General features: G+C 39.4%; 1 protein-coding gene across 2 annotated transcripts in view; it reads right to left on the reverse strand.

Annotated features, from left to right (window-relative positions):
- tsc2 (TSC complex subunit 2) overlaps positions 1–19,686 on the reverse strand; it is a 46,837-nt gene that overhangs the window by 16,288 nt on the left and 10,863 nt on the right. Inside the window, exons 10-27 of one of the 2 annotated variants that reach the window (XM_084716042.1) lie at positions 19,515–19,641; positions 16,778–16,921; positions 15,681–15,818; positions 15,354–15,457; positions 15,099–15,180; positions 13,981–14,136; positions 13,760–13,879; positions 12,979–13,101; positions 12,762–12,868; positions 12,473–12,638; positions 10,738–10,860; positions 10,514–10,648; positions 9,684–9,873; positions 9,420–9,513; positions 9,233–9,335; positions 8,068–8,162; positions 4,981–5,121; positions 73–234 (exon numbers count right to left, since the gene is read on the reverse strand). In XM_084716042.1, coding sequence (XP_084572168.1) covers positions 73–234; positions 4,981–5,121; positions 8,068–8,162; positions 9,233–9,335; positions 9,420–9,513; positions 9,684–9,873; positions 10,514–10,648; positions 10,738–10,860; positions 12,473–12,638; positions 12,762–12,868; positions 12,979–13,101; positions 13,760–13,879; positions 13,981–14,136; positions 15,099–15,180; positions 15,354–15,457; positions 15,681–15,818; positions 16,778–16,921; positions 19,515–19,641 — 2,310 coding nt within the window. The remainder of the gene's footprint in view (positions 1–72; positions 235–4,980; positions 5,122–8,067; positions 8,163–9,232; positions 9,336–9,419; positions 9,514–9,683; positions 9,874–10,513; positions 10,649–10,737; positions 10,861–12,472; positions 12,639–12,761; positions 12,869–12,978; positions 13,102–13,759; positions 13,880–13,980; positions 14,137–15,098; positions 15,181–15,353; positions 15,458–15,680; positions 15,819–16,777; positions 16,922–19,514; positions 19,642–19,686) is intronic. The other variant, XM_084716040.1, reaches the window with a different exon arrangement.

A 19,686-nucleotide genomic window follows, 5' to 3' on the forward strand; every position in this document is an offset into this window, starting at 1 on the left:
ATCATCATTGTGAGGTGCCAACCAACACATAAACTGATTACTGAGTAAAAAATAAACAAGGTCCTTGCCAACCTCTTCGGCAGGGCAGAGAAGTTGGAAAAGACATATCGTGCCATCATGTCCAGACAGGTCTCTGTGAGTTCCAAGTGGACGGTCTTCAGCCCCTCGTCTGCCTGAGTCACCGCATTTTCATCAGCGGAGCCCAGACTGCAGGTGGTGGTTGAGGTGTGCATCCTACAGGAGGAAACCGAGAGAACGTTAAACAGCAGCAAGGAGGACAGAGGAGGAAGAGGGACGCACACAGGCTCGAGATATATTTTAACATGAAAACAGTCCACACAGAGACATGCAAGTTTTGATATACAAACAGAGAAATGCAGAACATTATAAAAATCACACAAACACACAAATGTTCCTGTTTCTATCTATAGTACATACAACACACACATTTATATGTACACATGCATCCACATGTAAGCATATGAGCAGATACACTAATAGATAATTACATTTTCTCAAACACACAGACACACGCTGGGACATGGTATAAGTGGCCTAATCTGTAGGAGACATTTAGGACTCTTTGGTGGCGCAGGAAATCAAAGCCACCCAAAATCAGTTTCTTCTATTTAAAAAAATCCCCCCAACCACTTTTTCTTCAATCACCTCTGCATCGATTTATCAAAAATGTGCCGACGTTTTGATCACAAGCACCTTTCTCCTGACACAGCAATCATAAAGTGACATAGTGCTTAAATACAGTCCATAATTACTGTTTTTTATATTAAAGCAAAAATCACTCAAAATGAGGAAAATTGCATCAAAATCTAAGTCACAATGTGATTCTCCCAGTATTATATATATATCTTAAGAAACATCCTTGTGACCGAAACACATTTTTTAGAAATCAATGCAGAGGTGATGAGTGTGTCTCATCTGCCATGACACCACACTGGTTACTTCCCTCAATGTAAATAAGCTCTGTGTAGAAGGCTAAAGGGATCCACAGTGTAACATATTCTTATGCTAAGTAAGCACAGGGCTATAGAGGAACCAGTAAGAAGAAGCTGTGAGTGAGTGAATGGGTTTAACTGTGAGCACTAATGTCTGCAGCCCAGCCAGTTCTCTTTATTAGTATTCACTGTAGAGTGAGCAGCACCTCTTTGTATCCACAACAACCATTACTGCCTGCTCTACAGGCAAATGAGGTTAACAGCACCTTTACAAACGTTAACATCAGTCTCAATCAGGGCTGACAAAATACAGGATGTGAATTCGGTCCAAATGAAGGCCACGCTGGCTCACTGCTCTGAGGTAAACAAAAAAATGAAAATGAATGATTCACAGCAACACCCTTTCTGCACCCAACTGTTATGTCTCTGTTCATGATGATGGGGATTACATGAGGCAGACAGACTGTTTTCAGGCCTCATTCTCACATAACCAGGAAGAAAACCAAAGAAAAGTTACATAAAGAGACCAATAACAAAATGATGCAGACAACAAGAAATAACAACAGAGAATGATGGAAGAGAAACATCTGTCCTTGGTGGACGTCTCATGGCAAACAGCTTTAGCTTTATCTGTGTCAGTCCTCCAACTATCTCCACTCTACATAAGATGCTATTATAGTTGGGTTAGGTTCGTCCTAACTGAAAATTAATTTTGTCATTGTTTCACACCTCTACAAGATTGCATCTTTAATATGAAATCCAATTCAGGTATGTTCACAAATGCCAACTGAAATGATAAATATACTGTACGTGCACAGTATAAAAACTGGTTCTGAATCTGAGAGGCTTAAAGATCAGATTTCTATCACAGCTGTGCAGGTTCATTAGCTCTGTCAGAAGGAATAAGAACAAATCTCTCACTCAGACCAAGTCCCAGCGTGTCAATAAATATTCCTCACGTTTTATACTTACCGGTCTTCTACTGGCAATGATTCATTATACACGTCAAAGTCTACTAGACATGTACTTCAGACAACATGACCATGAAATGCTGAAACGACTGAAACAGGGTGTGCCGTGTGCAATGCATTCTAATATTAGTAGGCACATTGCAATCGATTGTGCTTTATTTCACTGAGTTTACCCAATGCGGTGCCACGTTAGTCTCAGTAGTCACAGTAAGACTACCCTGACAAATGATTTTAAATGTTTATAATTAGGTTATTAATTAGCCTGCAAACACGTTATAAATCGTTTATAAAAACTTTCAAACAAGTTATAACATAGTTTTCATACACTGATGTGTGCTCACTATTTGGCAAGATCCAGTTACTGCTTACAACTAATAAATCTTATATGAGTTCATCATCATTTATAATTGGCAAAGGGAGCCTTACTGTCAATAGTAAAACAATGCATGCTGAAAATGTAAAACAATATTGCCAAAGCCTTAGAGTTTGAATCTGGTAATCTGATGTCAAAGGAAAACTTTTGAGAGGTGTTACATTCTAGTAAATTATTAACAAACTTGTGGGTGCTGAATGCTGACAGGGCTGCAGCACCACCTAAACCAAATTTTAAAAAAAAAATGTGCAGAGAGAGACGGAGAGAAAGAAAATATCTTTTTTGATGAAGAATCTTAATGTTACTATATAGTTCTGTGGTTCAGTTAAGTATGAACTACACTGCAGACTGGCGTCATTTTACAGTGAGAAACAGACAGAGCTGTGTTACATTGTTCTAAACTATGATAAACAGTCCAGACGATGCGTCTCCCTCTACATCTTCTTGTTGTATGTTAGTGCTCATCACTGCTTTCTGCTGTAGTCTAAAACATTCTTAAATAGCTGTAATTCACCAAAATAACTAAATTATATTGGCTGCTTTGATAATAATCTTTGTTAATAATAATAATAATAATAATAATAATAATAATAATAATAATAATAATAATAATAAGTTTGGGCCTTTAGTGCTCAATTCTGATTCATTGCTCAGATCTGATTTTTTCTGTTTCGCTGTTCACATTGTTTTTAAATGTGGCCAATATCAGATTCCAGTGTGAACTGGTCACAGTTCTGAACTGACATTGTGCAAAAACAAAGGTGTCTCACAAAAGTCAAAACAGTGTTTATAGTTTTTCATTTGATGTTGATGTGCTGTGGAAGCCAGGAAATTTGTGAGGAGACGGTAACTACTATGTCTGTATTAAGGTGTGCATGAATGAGTAAAGAGTGGTGGGATTCATCCAAAATTTCAAGATGTGTTACTTTTAACTACATCTGTCTGCGCTTCTTCACAAGCCGCTCACAGCAGGACACTTCAGGTGAGTGAGTGACATTAAACTTGCATGAACACAGTTCTGAAGTGTTCTGATCTGATCTGAGTCACACATGAGTACAGAAAAAACAATCAGATTTAAACCAATTCTGCCTGCAGAATGAATGAAGCAAAAGCTCAATAAGCAATGAGATCTGAGGCCTAACAGTGCAGATACATGTAGGCTCACTATTTGGCAAGCAACAGGTCTCTTCTGCCCTTTTTATCTAATGTGCTGTAACACCTTATTAACAATTTATAAAGTGTTTACAACCTAATTAATAACCTGATTTTAAACCATCTATAACGGCAGTCGTGTTGTAAAGTGGTACCCACCTAAAGCTGAATATCATGGCATTTGTAAGAATTCAATGCTTTGCTTTTTTAATGCTGATACAGAACAACTGTCAGTATGGATGTATGAGTGGCACGACATGAGCTCAGCTAATCATCAAGAATTAAACAAAACATGTTTAGAGTAACTTCTCAACATCACATACGGTTTAGTTTATGAAAAAAACGTCCAAAAATGTCAAACATGGTGATGTTGTCTGAAGTGAAGCAAGTGTCCACAGGAAACAGGCTTCAATCTCACTTGTCACTTAGGTGTTACCATTCAAGAGACACAAAGCACACAACTGTGTGAGAAAAGAGAAGATTTGCAGCCATTTAGCAGCTAAAGCAGGTACAACAGATTTACATTGCAGTTGTTTAGCCTGATAAAGTTCCATGTTTCACTCTGAAATTACATAAAAATACACAGTAGTAGTAGTTCGTACTGGGCTTTTACTGCCATCTGTTGGGCAGGAGGGATATGACATACTTAACATAGTGGCATTGCAGCCACATCTGACAACTGCAATGTAAGATCACACATCTGTCAGTCACTTTAGCAAGACAGCCAAGCAGAGATAAGCATAAAAGTCTGAAGATAAATCAGGTGCTTGTTTATATATATGTGTGGTGATAGGAATGATTTGAGTCTGTAATCAAACATTTTAAGTTCACATCAGCCCAGCTAGTCCTAAAATCCCACACTAGGATTGCCATGGTCATAGCAGCTCAGTGTATGTTTGTGAATGGAGCAAAACAAACATGTGTCAAGCAAGCAAAAGAAAGCCGTTGTGTTGCTGTTGTCCCTGTCACTGGCCGAAGAAAGAAGTGCCCTCCCACCAGGAAAAGGGAGGCAGAGTTGTAGGTTGCAGTTGTTGTCAGGATAAGATCCCCCTCACTTTGGATACACATGCTTTGCACCACTCCCTCCTGCCATTCATTTGTTGTTAGGCCAATCAAAACCAGCAATACACCCAGCAAAACAAAAAAGTCAAACCAAAGACAAATTAAGAATTAAATGAAAATAAAAGCAAAATCTGTGTTAGAGCAAAATAAAACAGAAAAACATCAAATGTTTTGTGATGTCTTCTGCAAACACGGCATGCAAAAGCAAATCATAAAAACAAAACGTAAAACAGCACGTGTATGATCGCAGCCTGAAACAAACCAAAACGGTCGACACACAAACCTTCCTCCAGCATGCACCACCCGCTCCAGGTATTCCCTGGCAACAAACCACTCAACGCCCGCCCAACGGACCCACATGACAATGACCCTACACCCCATCAACCATCCCATGGAGGAAGCAACAAGTGTTTGGGTTGTTGTAGTTGTTCTTTTTTTTGTTTGGTTACCCAGAAGACTCTTCTCTAACCTGCGGACCGCGTGTTCGGAGACACTGATGCTGCGGGAACGGAAAGCGTCCATGGCTGAGAGGTCCCTCAGCTCTTTAACTGGAGAGCTGCTGCTATTGGCTACCGCCGCTGCCGCCTTCGCCACTTTCGCTGCCCGCAGACTGGGTGGTGGTGAGTACCCATGTCGGAGGGCGACGGGAACGGGGGCCCGGGGTTGGCGATAAGGTGGTGGTGGGCAGTGAGGGGGGTGGGTCATCGTGAGGGTGGTGGTGGTTTGGGAGTGTGGAGGGAGAGAGTGCGGTGTGTCGAGGTGTACCAGAGGCAGCAGGAATCGTCACCCGAGCACCAGAGCAACATGAGCAGGTGACCAACGGGTACACGCCACGCAGAAGGGGGTTGGGGGTTGGGGGTTGGGGGGCAGGGTAGAGAGGATAGGGCCACAAAGGTCAAAGGTCACAGGGGGAAGGGAGGGGCCAGGAGCGATGTAGGAAGGATCCAGGATGACACGACCACCCCCCAAAACCACAACCACAACGCAGCACCCAATCAGCAGGAGGCAGGGGAAGGGGTTGAATGAAGAATTGAAAGAAAAACAAAACAAGGTGAAAATTAACAGCAGTGAACACTATGAATCAGATTACAGGAGAGCGGAATAATAAAAAAGGATTTTAAAAAAAAAGGATTAAAAAGGAAAAACAGACAAGCTACAGCAGAGGGTAAAAGAGCTTCTGCTACTCAGAAAAGAAAATACACACAAAGTATTCAAGAGGAGCAACAAAATAAAACATTATTTCACACAGCAGGTACAGAGAGAAGCCAAGGACTGGTACAGGAGAAGTAAAATAGTAGGGATGGACTCAGCACAGGCCTGACATCATGAAAGTTAAAACACAAGGGAAAACAATTCTGAACAACTGAAAATGAAATGCTGGGTTAAACCTGAGGGCTGGAGCACAGCAAGTCAGAGCATTTATACTTAATTAATTATTCTACTTCAATATATTCAAAAGATAATCAAGGCATTTATCTGTGAGAAGAGGCTAAATACGAAAAAAGTAGTCAACTTAAAATCATTTATATAAAATCTGACATGCAGCACTCCGACCCAGAAGAGGACAATGAGCAGCACAAGGACAGAGCGCTGAATGAATGATAGCACAACATGGAACACTGAACACTGGTGTGAAGATCAGTAGAAACTGATGTAAGCAGAGGCATTATGTATCACTATGAAAAGTGTGCTGGATTGCAATGGTAGCAAGGGTGTTATGAGGTTTGTTGAAATTAGTTGTCGGGACCCGAGAAAGATCAAGAGGCTGCAGCTACCGTTTTTTAAAACATATGTAACTGCAGAACGGAGGAGGAGAAGGGATTGAATAAAAAGCTACAATGGATGCCTCCGCATAAAAAAAAAAAAAAAAAAAAAAAGCCAAAAAATGAGGAGAAGGGAAAGCAGTGCAAAAAATTATTTGGGGACTGGCTCATCAGTGTGTAGTGTGGTCTCAAACAATACTGTTTACTTTTTAAAGTTATTTTGGGTCTTTGATATAAGAAATAGGTCTAGAGTATCAAAACATTGATACTTTTTTTACAACCACGTTTAAAACAATACAATATTAATTAAGTATCAAAAGTACCAACGATATATAAGAAAATGATCTACATTATCATTCAAGACCTCAGTTCAGTTCAGTCTGTATTGTCCTGCCTGATATTTGGCTTGCAGCAAACTAACTGTGCTAATACTGTATTGAAGTAGGGGTGTCACAATATAGCGTGATATTTAAAAATCAAATATTAATATCATGTTAATAATATATATGTGAAAACATTGTGCAAATAATCCAGCACGATCTATGCTCTTTCCGTTCTTGCTTTGTCTCACTCCCCAAAAGCCCTCTACATACCTTTTCAGTATCCATCAAGAGTAACTGCACTTTTTGTATGTAATTTTTATCATCTCCTATCAACTGATATATATATATATATACGTGTATATGTATTATATAACAAAAAATAACAGAAATTTAAATATTATTTATTATAATCCTTTACAATTTTTAATATTAAATTGAAACTCAAAATAAGCTTTCAATTTCAATAATCAACATCACAGGCAGAATCAGCAACTCGGTCAGTGCAAAAAAAAAAAAAGTGACACCCCTAAAAGTGTTACCCAAAAGTCGTGTATCCACACTAGTGTTTCCAAATCATTTTCATAGATATTAATATATCTATTACAATGGCTGAATCCCCTCTTCTTTGTCCTCTTTTCAGTTGGCACTAAATCTGTGTATCACAGCCACCATCAGTTAAGAAGTGGTACGCACACATCCCAGGTAGTCTGCTGAGTCTCAGCTGGTTCAGTCCCCCTCCTTCTCTCTGTGTTGTATTGAGTTACTTTGGATGTCTTTATCCTGGGTTGTTAGGGCAATTAAGACACAGACAACCAACAAACATTCACACCATGTACAGATGAGAATGACGCCTTGCTGAGAAAAGCTTCCTTACACCTCTGTGTGAAAAACAGTGTGTATTTCTCTTTGTGTACAAGTAAACTCTATATTTACTATGGTTATAAACAGATGGTAAAATGTGACAGCAGGAGAAACAAACCCTACAGGCCTTTTCTCATGTTATCACCATGTAGGTTCTTCTATATGCTATGGGTGGTGGACACAGTAACACAAAATCCTGTATAACATAATACACAAACACACTCAAGAGCTTCAAACCCTCTCTGACAGAAGCCAACACAGTTTTACAATTAATCTATTGCCTTACATTACATTATATTATACAGGTGATCCTGTTATTTTGTCCACCCCCAGTATGAAAAGTGAATTCTGAAGAAAAAGAAATTGTGGTAGAAAAAAGAACAAATTTCAAAATGTAAAAAGCATAAACAATAAATAAAATGAACTAATGATCACCATGGCAACCTGAGAGGAGTCATTGCAACCATCACGTCACAGTACCAGACATGCTGAGTCCCCTGTTACCTTGGCAACCCCGACCCTCTTACACAACAATGGCCACATGGTCAGTATATGGTGCTGCCATTTTGTACGTCAGCACCTGCAGCTGTGTGTGTACGTATGCTTTACCTCTTGGGCCGTTCATTGAGGCTGGTGCTCCGGGCACGAAAAGAACTTTGCTCGTGACCGTCATCGAATGGCAGCAGGGCGTTGGAACGCAAACCCTGAACGAAGAGACAAACATGAATGTCAAGACACAAAAATGTAAAAATGTAGTTTAAAGTCAATACAGTGTCTGCAGCAACTCCTAAATAATGTTAAACGATTAAGGATAAGACTCACACAAGTTAAAACTTTACATCATTGCTTAGACTTGATTCACTGTTTTGTATCACAGGTCAGCAGTTTGTATTCTGTCCAAAACTTCATTTTCTGAGACATAAAGGGATAATATGCAGGACTGTTTGTAAAAACACCATTCAAAATTACCCCCTGCTCCTCAGCTCACTGAATGAGAGAGGTAGAGAGTGAATGAAGTGAGGGAGCAGCGTTCACAAGAACAAAGCAGTGAATCAGAGAAATAATACATTATTTTCTGATTGTTTCACAGCAGTTATATTCTAAAGCACAAATAAACACACTCAGCTCTGTACAACGCTGGACTTTGTGTGAACACAGAGCATGTTGATGCTAACCGGTGTGCTGCTGCTCACCTGTATGTCCACTCTTTCAAGGATTGTTTCATTTTCATACAGACTATCTGCTGAACAATATCAGCCTACATCGTCTAATAATTTTGTTAGCTAACGTTTTCATGCCTTTCTTCAGCATCTAAAATCCCAGCACATCATGAAGTGCCTCTCCTGCAGGCAGGCAGACTGGAATCAGCTGATCACAGTTTGTTCATTTTGAAACCAGGTTTGCATTGATATAAAGGCAAAGGAAACGTTTGAAAACCACTGATCTGCTGTATCTCTCTGCAAGGAAAAAAACTCCCAAAACATCAAATTACTCCTTTTCAGGTATTGTGTGATAAATGTTTGGACAGAAAAGTCCCTCCTTTACATAAGTTGGTGAGAAAGTTAGGAATGCTCTAAAGTTTTCATGTCATGTCATCATGTCAGCAAAAAGGTGAAAACATGGTAATGGTATTGATTTCCATGTGGAAGCTATGCTTTTATACTTTTCTCTCAGTAGTGTATAGAATTTCTTGGTCTCAGTGTTGGTGTTATATTTCAAAGAAATGCAAGTAAAACAAAAAATAATAAAAGTAGGAAGAAAAAACAGCACACACCTTTGTGATATACTGAACAAAGTCCTTGCGGAAGGGGAGTCTGCAGCGTATGAACCACATGGCGATCACATGGTGGGCCAGGGACACGATGTATTGGTTGAACCTGATGGAAGACACAAACAGATCAATGTGTGTCTGTGTGTCTTAGGGTATATATGTATGTGTCTGTTTGAATGTGAACACTTACTTGGAAGGGTTAGTGTAGGGTAGAGAGATAGCAAACACACTGACATACTGCTCAGCTACAAAGTTGGCATACAGATGGGGCAGACGCACCAGAGCTATGAAACAGAACAGGAGAAAAGAACACGTCAACAGAAGTTTTTCACATTTCGTGCTCCCTCTGTCACAGAAAACTTCGAGTGACTAACTGACCTTGAACGTTCAACAATGGTACAGAACATTGTTAGAAACCAATGAAAAAGTTTGTAGAAAAGCTTTTGGTTCTCACTGGAGAGGAACTCGAGCATAGGGGATGCCATGGCAACGGTTGCAGAGATGTGGGTGAGCTTGACGATGAGAGCAGGAAGGAGCTTGATCATGATATCAGGCATCTCAACTGTGCACATAGTGAGAGCCACCACACACTGCTTGGCACAACGGTAAATGAGGCCGGTCTCCAGGCACTGAACCAGTTCTCTCTGTAGAGGCGAGAAGGAAATTAGTGAACATCATTCCGGTTACATTAAAAATGACTGCCTCAACGTACACAACCGTTCAAAAGTTTGAAATCAGCTGCCACAAAAGTTTGAATATTTGAACGGTCTTTCATGCTTTTTTGTTGTATAAAGTTCTCTTTACACATAGATGTTATTTTGTGTGACGGGTTTCCAAAAAAGTAATGTTTTATACATGTAGAACAAAATCCAGCAAGATGGTTCAAACAGAGTGACAGCTGAATGGTCAGAAAGGGACAGAGAACCCTCGGAACAACAGTGAAATAAGAATCAAAGCCAAACCAATAAATATTGGTCGACCACTATATATCAGTTGACTAACATTATTGGCCCAATGCTGTCTTATTGGTCTGTATCAGTATCGGCATATCTGTTGTCAGATATGCGCCTCTCTCTTTAACAGAACCTAATACCGATTGTTTTCATTGATTCATTTTATAGGCAGCATTCTGTGTATATTTGATATTTTTGTTTGTGAAAGAAAGGTTAATAAAATAGTTAGTTAGCCCCATTGCACTGTTATGGTTCAATAATGTAATGTGGTAAAATAATGCAAGACTCTTATGTCTCACACAGTATATTACTGTCAGACTATCATTTGTACCTGTCTCGACTGCTCCAAGTAGTTATGGTAGGAGGTGATCGCTGTGAGGACAGGAACCACAGCCAGCTGAACATCAGTGCGAGAAAACCCCTCTGGGGTCTTCTTCAAGCGCTCCGAGATCAGCCGGTCCGTCACCTACAAACACGCAGACAAGGAAATGAGCAACATGGAGTGACATTTGGTCAAGTGTACAGACTTGTAAGTACAGTCTTCATATGCACTACCATGCAGCAGAGTGTCGAGCAGAGCTGGTCCAAGCTGCACGGTGACGTGAGCAGCAGCACTTTGTACTGCAGCGTCCACGGCAGCTTGTCGAGAACCAGCTTCAAGACCTTCCAATCTGTCTCCTACAAGAGAGAAATAAAACATGTCTGATATTTTAATGACAGCAGCAAACTCACTGTAATACAGAAACAATTTAGAGCAGTAATGATCAATCAATTAATCTATTAGTCTGTAGGTAGGCTGTAAGAGGTCATGAAAAAAGCTAATTAAATGTTTTTTAAGTTTCAATTGAATTTAATTAAATTTGAAATGAAAACGGGTAGAAGTCGACGCTAAAGCGTCGATTCTGATGCCTCCGCCTGCAACAGTTTCATACAACTGTGACTTTTTGTGTTCCCTACACCTGATTGAAACCATTGATTCATTATAAATCCTATTTGCAAGTGTCCCAGGAGTTTGAGAATTATGGCTCTATTGATACAGTATACAGTTAATGAGAAAAGATTGCAAGGAAAGAGCTATTACCTTTATTACCTAATAGTATCCAACATAGTTATTCAAAAATATATCAAAGTTAAAAAAAAGCTTTAAAATTGACCAAGTTATTGGCATAAGTGTGTTTTTAGAGACAGGTCTGTCAGGCGGCCATTTTGCGGCCATCTTGAAAGCGTTGGTCTCCAAAATTTAATCAGTTCATGTACCTGGTATAGACTGTTAGCACACAAGATTTGGTGCAAATCCGTCCAAAAAAATCCATTCAAAAGTTATTGTGCAAACAAAAATCTGTGACGGACGGACGGAAGGACGGACGCACAGACTCACGTACGCAAAGACAACCGGAGAACAGGAATCCAGCCCGGCACCTTTCGGCGGGCGGAGGCATAATTACCATAATTTTTTAAACTAATAAAAAAAGCCATGGGCTTTCAATTCTGTTTCAGTCTTCATTTATCTGAGCTAGTTCAACAGGTGTGTGCACTTACCTGTATTTATCCATATATTTCTATTATATCTCATTATATTTATTCTCCTTTTTATATCTGATTCTATTTTTTATGCTATTTGTATTCCATTTACAACTGTATCATTTTTCAACTTTTGCTCCTTCAGCTGCTGTAACATGTTTCCCCAGTGTCGGATCAATAAAGTTTATCTTATTTTATCTTACTGTTACACAGTATTAAGAGGTCTGTCACATTTACATCAGAAGGCGTCTTATAACTCGTCACTGGTACGATTAGTCCTGTGTTTTAGTTGGAGCTGTGATTAAAGGTTTGGTTGGGCCGCAGAAGATTTTCAGATTTCAAATTGGGCCATGGCATTCTCAAGTTCGGGAACAGCTGTATTAGATTATCAAAAGAAATTTAGTTGCCAAACTATTTTGATAATCGATTGTGGTTTCAATCATTTTTCAAGCAAAAATCCTAAAAAAAATTGCCACGTTAAGCATCTTAAACATGAGGAATGTTTATTTCTTTGTCATATATGATAGTAAATGAAGAGTCTGTTTTGATCTATTTTTGGGCAAAAGATGTCGCTTTGGGCTCTGGGAAATTATGATGAGCAATGTTCACATTTTTTTGGCATTTTATAGACTAAACAATTAATCTTGAAAATAACTGGGAGCTTAATTAATAGTGACAATAATCATTAGTTCTAGCCCTACAGATATTGTACTCCCTGCATGCCACTGATCTGTGGATACAATAAATGTGTGTGTGTGTGTTTGTGTACCATCTTGAGGCACTGCAGCAGGACACTGAAGGCAGGGGCGTAGGGCAGGTAGGCTGAGCGTATTGAGGCTGTTGAAGCAGAAGGAGCAGCGGGGGGAGCAGGGCTGCCAGCAGGAGGAGATGTTGAACCTGCAGGCTTCTTTTCACTCACACGCTTCTCTGGCTCCCTGGAACAACAAAAGACACAAGTACCACTACTGTTAATATTTAGCTGGTTGGACTTATAATAAGCAAAACAGATGTGGGGAAGAGCTGTAGCAAAAGCAGCGTGTGTGTGTGCGTGGCCTCACCCTGTGTCACAGTAGCAGTACGGGCTGAACCTCATGACCCTGTCTTTGTTGGGGACTCCAAGACGGTGAAGAGAGTCTGCTCGCATCATCAGGAAGAAATCAAACACCTGAGAGAGAGAATAAAAGTCAAAGGAGCAGAAGTCAGCAGGCATGAACAGTACATTACAAATGGAATAAGAGATATACAAATATATGCAGAAAAAAATGACTGCCCTACCTGTAGTCTAATACTGGAAGCGATAGCTGAACAGTACTTGTTCTTGTAGTGAAGCTGCAGGTGGCTGATAAGCAACTCATACACACGACTAGCGTGACTGGCTGGTAGACTGTAGAGCTTGCTCTGCCAGGAGAGAAACAGATGGATTCATCATAGTTCTATATAATTCACAAAAACAGAAAATATAGTTTTTAACTGTAGCACAGGCAAAAAAAGTTTTTAATGCCATTTTCCCCTAATTTTCCCCCTTAACTTAGGCTAAAAGATATGTGTGTGAATATGTTGGTCAGTTTGTCTGCATAGCAATCCTGTTTTGCTGCAGTAAAAATGATTGAAGTGAGATGAAAAATGTACCTTATTAGATAAAACTGATCATGACAAAGTTTCCTTCGAAGACATAATTTGCAGGTGAAATTGCAATATATCACAAATGTTGCAACATTTAGCATATCGCAAAATGTTTATAATCACAATAATATTGTATTGTGGAGCCTCTGGTGATTTGCACCCCTGGTCATAGGAGGTTTTACCTATTAGGCAGACAACATTCCTATCTGTGAACATGTGTATTTTAAAATCACTGAAAATAGTTTGGGCTGATTTAAGAAGAAGGCCAGGGAGCAGACCAAGGACTAGTTGGAGGATTATATATAATGGATGTTTACTTGATCTCGGATGACATATTGTGACCATTTCATGATTTATTCATGGAAATATATTACAGACTTCTCCTTTAATGTCATTTATGTGAATCCAGCCCTCAATATCTGTATGTGCGTACCTGCAGGATTTCCAGCAGGCCCAGTATAGCAGTCCTGACATCCTCCATAGGAGACTCTGCTGTGGGGTCTCTCTCAGAAACCTCCAGAGGCCCTGAACACACCAGAGAGCGACTGGCCACCTACACAGAGAACAAACAATAAAAAACAGACATTATCTCGTCACGGCTGGACTGGTAAGAACTAAATGGGTTCATGAGAGTAAAAGTAAGACCACATGTACCCGCTCAATGATGTCCAGCAGGCTGGTGAAGTGGTGTGTGTTGCAGCCTTCAGCGAGGTCCACCAGCAGCTGGGTGGCCTGTTTTCTGACAGCCAGGTCCCGGTCTTCAGCTATTCCACTGAGCTGGGGGATCACCACCATTTCAATCAACTCATCCTAAAACAAGTAGAAAACAAGAGAAAGAGTTATCTTGTTGAATTTTATTTTTACTGACTGCTGAAAACAACATTCGGCCTCATAAGATGTCAGCAAACAACTATTTTCAATGTAAAGATACAATGGAGTCCTGAGGAGTGAATGACATCACACTCCCTGTAGTTTTGTTGCTATTTAGTCAATTTAGTCTTTTTGTACATGTGCGTGCTTATACATGTGAGTCTCTCTCAGTATTTCCTGTGTCTGTTTCAAACATGGCAACCTGATGATTAACGTTATTATATTACTGCTAAACGTTCACTAAAATATGTTTCTGAAACAGGTGATGCATGCAAGATTTGTATGCGTTGTTTGCTCATGGTGCACATTGCACAAACTAATTAAGTTTTGTAATGTGACAACCCTTTGTATTAGATCTATTAGGTTTAGAGACCGCCTGGTTATGGTTAAGGAAAGATCATAGTTTGGGTTAAAATTATCATTCTTACAAGATCTTTCTTTTCAAGTCTGGGGTTACCTGCTAGACCTCAGAACCAGAATGGCGGCTGCCTGGTTGCAATCTTTCTCGTTTTACAACTGAACAGTCACTAAAACGTGTTTCTGAAAGTATTTTAGCATAAAATAAGCAATGTAGCAAGAACATCTTGATCCAAATTTGCTCAGCACTGCCTATTTTAACAGTTTGAGTTTGAGTTTTGTGAGCAGTGTGTGTTCAGACGACATGTTTTCCCCAACTTTATTGAAAAAACAAAGTGTGCATTTGTCTTATATAGTACCTTTAATCTGAGAAAACTGAATTAAATAAACCATCAAGGTTAACCACGCGTGAAATACAACACACGTCAGTGCACAGCAGCAAAACGAGACAACACAGACATACAATAACAATGACAGTGACAGAGGGCTTTACTGGCGGTCAGTAAGGTGTGTACGTGTGTGTGTGTGTTTGTGAGCATACAAACCTCATAAAGCTGTCGGTTGGTACTCAGCACAAAGGACAGGATATGCAGCACTTTGATCCTTATCACACTGCGAGTCTCATTCCTTTCAGACAGATCAAGATGACGGCGGGGTGGGAGAGATTACAACACCACAGAAACAAGACAGTGATCGAGGTGGTGATTTACAAAGGGGTCCACAAAGAAAATACCAAAACCTGGTCACTGACACATTCAGTATCATCATCATCATCTTTATCATCTTTGTGTGTGTCATACCTGAAGAATTTCTCCATGAGGCGGTGAAGGCTCTGAATCCAGCCATCCTTGGCTGGCTGGATAGACTGGGCCCTGTATGAGATGAGTGTCAGCACTGATGCATCCTGTCATACACACACACAGACACAGACACAGACACACACACACACACACACACACACACACACACACACACACACACACACAGACACACACACACACACACACACACACACACACAAACACACACACACAGACACACAAGGTTACTATTAGAAAAGTAGTACTGGTATATAAGAGGACCTCATGAAAACAAAGAATGACACCAGGGGATGGAAGAGTACTAACAGGTCTCTTGTCGGCACATTTCTCCACCAGATTGAAGAACTTCTCTGTGGAGCCATGGTAACCGTTTTGCTCGTACAGCTCCTCCACTGTGGTCAACAGCTCATAGACGATGGCCTTCAGCTCCGCACTGCCTATTGTCTGTGAAGGCAGATGGGACCGATGTTAATTCTGACAGCGTAATTTAGTTTAAGTCAAAGTCTTTTGATCAAAATGGCGTTTGGTTTCAGTCATATTTTAAAAAATATTTCTGGTTTTCTGGCTCCATTTCAACTGAAATGCATTATTTAAATGTTTCCAAACTAATTGAACTCCTGAACAAAACATCTATTAACCTGTTACTAACACTAAGTATACTATATTTCTGCTCCTTTCTCTCATCATATATCTAATGTTAAGTACACTGCATTTCTTAAAGTGTGCATTCTTCTTTTTGTCACTTATCTGTTTCAATTTAAGGACATTGAAACTTTATACGTACTATCTTTAGTATGTTAATTGACCTTTTAATTTATGATCTAAGACTAGTAACTCTGGGTCACTCACTTCCCTAATCAGTAAGGGACAGCGGTTGTTTGTTTGTATTGTATTTCAAGTTTAATATAAAACACCAGTTCAGGTTAGCTGATAAAATAATATTAGCTTGAAAAACAAGTTTGCTGTGTTTTACCTGTGATTGTCGTTGCACACACTTTACAAAGGGTCCTGTTTTCCTTGACATCAAATGTGAAATTTATGTTTTTATTTGTTATTCTCTTTCTCCCAATTGTTGACATTTTTGCAGTTTAAGAGACATGCAGAAAGTGCATGCTAGTTGACTTCCCAAGTAGATCAATACTATCTAATTGTGTGCCTCTAACCTCCCTATCACACACAGATATTGGATTTCTTCCCACACCATTTTAAATTTGATATAAAGTATCATTAGATTTCATCAAAGTTTACTTTTTATTTAGTTATCGTCTCATTTTTGTCACTGAAAAACTGCTGTTGGCAAAAACTATGATGAAAATGTTTAGTCAACAAAATTAACTGGATGAGACAGGCCATTTGATCATAAACAAACTGGTATTTTTCTCTGCGTGTGCATGTGTGTGCACCTGTATCTGCTGCAGCAGCCGCTCTATGATTCCCAGCAGGATGTCCCAGGTGACCACCTGCAGCTCTTTGCCGTACTTCTTGATCAGTCTGGTGATGGAGAGGACGATTTCATAGGACACCACCTCATTGGCACACGACATGGCCTGAGCGGCAGAAGTCAGGCAGCAACAGTTATCACAACTGATTTATTACATTCATTATATTAAGTACTCAGACTTCATTCTATTGAGTCATGTCTCATTTATCTTTACTCATTATTTTTCAAGCTCATCTCTTCTGAATCATAAGAACCAGAGAGAATGCTACAACCGATGAAGTCACAGTGGAGCTGCCTGGTAGGAAAAATCATCAGTAGAACTAACACTAAAAACACAAAGTGGGTCCTGCCTTTGCACCACACATGCATGCATGAAAATATGTGTTTCATACCATAATGTGACAGAGCGATGTTTGGACAGAAAAAGAGACAACAGAAGAACTTATTCTTGTTCTCAAAGTTGACATGTCCAGAGGGCTGGACTACGAAGCAAGCTCAACACAGCCAGGCTTTCTTTGCATGATCTGGATCGACAAAGCCTAAAACCACAATCAGAGATAATTGGTACCACGACGGTGGTTATGAACTTGCTTTGTTAATCCAGGCTGTCATCTTTGTGTGCGTTCATATAAAAGGGGTGTTTGTTGCGTCATTTGACTCTTTTTCCACATGAAGTGAAGCAATCGCGAGCCACTTACTTAAGTCAAAATTATCAAGTTGTTATAATTAGGAGCTGTGGAAAATATACAAAATACATTACGGTAAAAAGCAACATTGTTGCTGCAAATAAAGCAGGAGAAGAAGAATGCCGTCAGAAAATTACTGATCGACTAAATGCGGTCTTAATGCTGCCATTTATTCTAACATGAAAACTGCACATTAAACAATAAAACTCCATACAGCAGATTTAAACATGATGAAGTCTGTCTGACACTGTCCTATGATGACAGAGACGTGGACATCACTGAAGTTTTTGACCAAACCAACGTAAAATGAGTGTAACTGATTTAAGATTGTCTGTGATAAATGATGATGAATTTTCTTATCAGTGATCTGAGCTGCAATATCACCAAGACAAAACAGATAACAGTGAAAAGTATTCAAAGTGTCTGTAGTTGCTTCATCATTATTTTAGTGTGTGGATTATATACGGGAAAAATGACTCTGCATCACCAAACGGAGGTTGCCATGACAGCGCGATGCATGAAGTTTGTGCCACTGTTACATTACATTATGTTACATTTTTACATTATATGGATTTGTTCGGTGATATTACAAACACACAGCTCAGCAACTTTTCATTTTTAATGTCTTCCCTCAGTTTAAAAGCTATATCACTCATAACCCTAACCCCCTAACCCTTTTTACAGATGATTCAATCTGAAACTCTGAATATAACCTGCTCCCAACCAGGTTATGAGTTTAGCATAAGTTACCATGGTGCTCTTGTCAGGTTAAAATAGAGCCACCTTCGTGACAGTAAAAATCCTGGGTTTAGACTCAACATACCTCGCTAACCCATTAATCTCACTTTGTAGTTACAGCCCTCTGGTAATATGTTAGGAAAACAAAACAAGAGTTAAAAACCTGGATCGGTGAACATAAATGTTCTGTTCATAACCACAATGACAAATCATTGATGGCTAGACATTTTAATTCGAATTCTCCAAGTGGCAATAAACCATCGAAACGGGAGTGCTGTCCTACTTTTTCTTTTTTATTGTTGTTGAGGTTGAAATTTTTCTATCGACACATTAGAGTTGAAACAATTAGTCAATTAATCAATAAGTCAAGAAAGTTATGAATATTTGCAGTTTTGGTATTTCTATCATAGTAAAATGATTATTGGACAAAAAAAGGACTGTTGTGTTACCTTTGGCTCCAGGAAATAATGACTGTTTTTTTCTCCATTGTGTCATTTGTGACATTTTGTAGACCAGATCAAGAAATCAAGAAAATAACTGTCAGACTATTTAGTGCCGAAAATAATTCTTAAAATAATTGAGATAATATGTTTTCAAGGTCCAACGTGCAAGATATGCAGGGATTTAATGGCAGAATGTGGAAGTAATTTAATATAATTTTATAAGTATGCTTTCATTAGTCTATAATCACCTGAAAATAAGAACAGTTGTTTTTAAGTTACCTTAAAACAGTGGTACCCAAAGGTGTTTGGCATGCCCCCCTTTCAGAAGGCATTTGTCATTTAAACAATAAGACCATTTTGGCCAAGACAGCACTTAGAGCTGCAACAATTAATCAATAAATCGATAAATTACGCACCAACTATGTTGATAATCAATTAATTAGTTTGAGTCTTTTTTTTTTTTATTATTGAAATGTCAAAATTCTCTGATTCCAGCTTTTCAAAGAAGAATATTTTCTTGGGTTTTTTTGTTGTTGTTCGTTTTGTTTTGTTTTTTTGTTTTTTTAAACTTTTCTATGACAGTAAACTAAATATCTTTGGGTTGTGGACAAAACATTTTATTGACCAAACAACTAATTGATTAAACAAAAAAAATTATGAAAATAATAGCCAGTTGCAGCTGTAACAGACATTGAATTATACCATCAGAAAGAATGCAACCACTGTATGCGTATGCGTGTGTGCGCGCGCGTGTGTGTGTGCGTGCGTGCGTGTGCGTGTGCGTGCGTGTGCGTGTGCGTGCGTGTGCGTGCGTGTGTGTGCGTGTGTGTACCTTGTAGAAAGATGGCAGGACAAGTGTGGGTGTATTTTTGAGGGCAGGGAGTCTGTGTGCGCCCCACAGTGCCATTCCAACAAAGAACACAGCTCCTCTCAACAATGGTGCATCCTCCATGTACGCCCTGGTGGAGGGTGCAGGAAGTTACAGAGACACACATACAGCCATA

This window comes from Lutjanus erythropterus, chromosome 3, assembly GCF_056507025.1.
Source record: "Lutjanus erythropterus isolate fLutEry1 chromosome 3, fLutEry1.hap2, whole genome shotgun sequence".
Taxonomy (NCBI): domain Eukaryota; kingdom Metazoa; phylum Chordata; class Actinopteri; order Lutjaniformes; family Lutjanidae; genus Lutjanus; species Lutjanus erythropterus.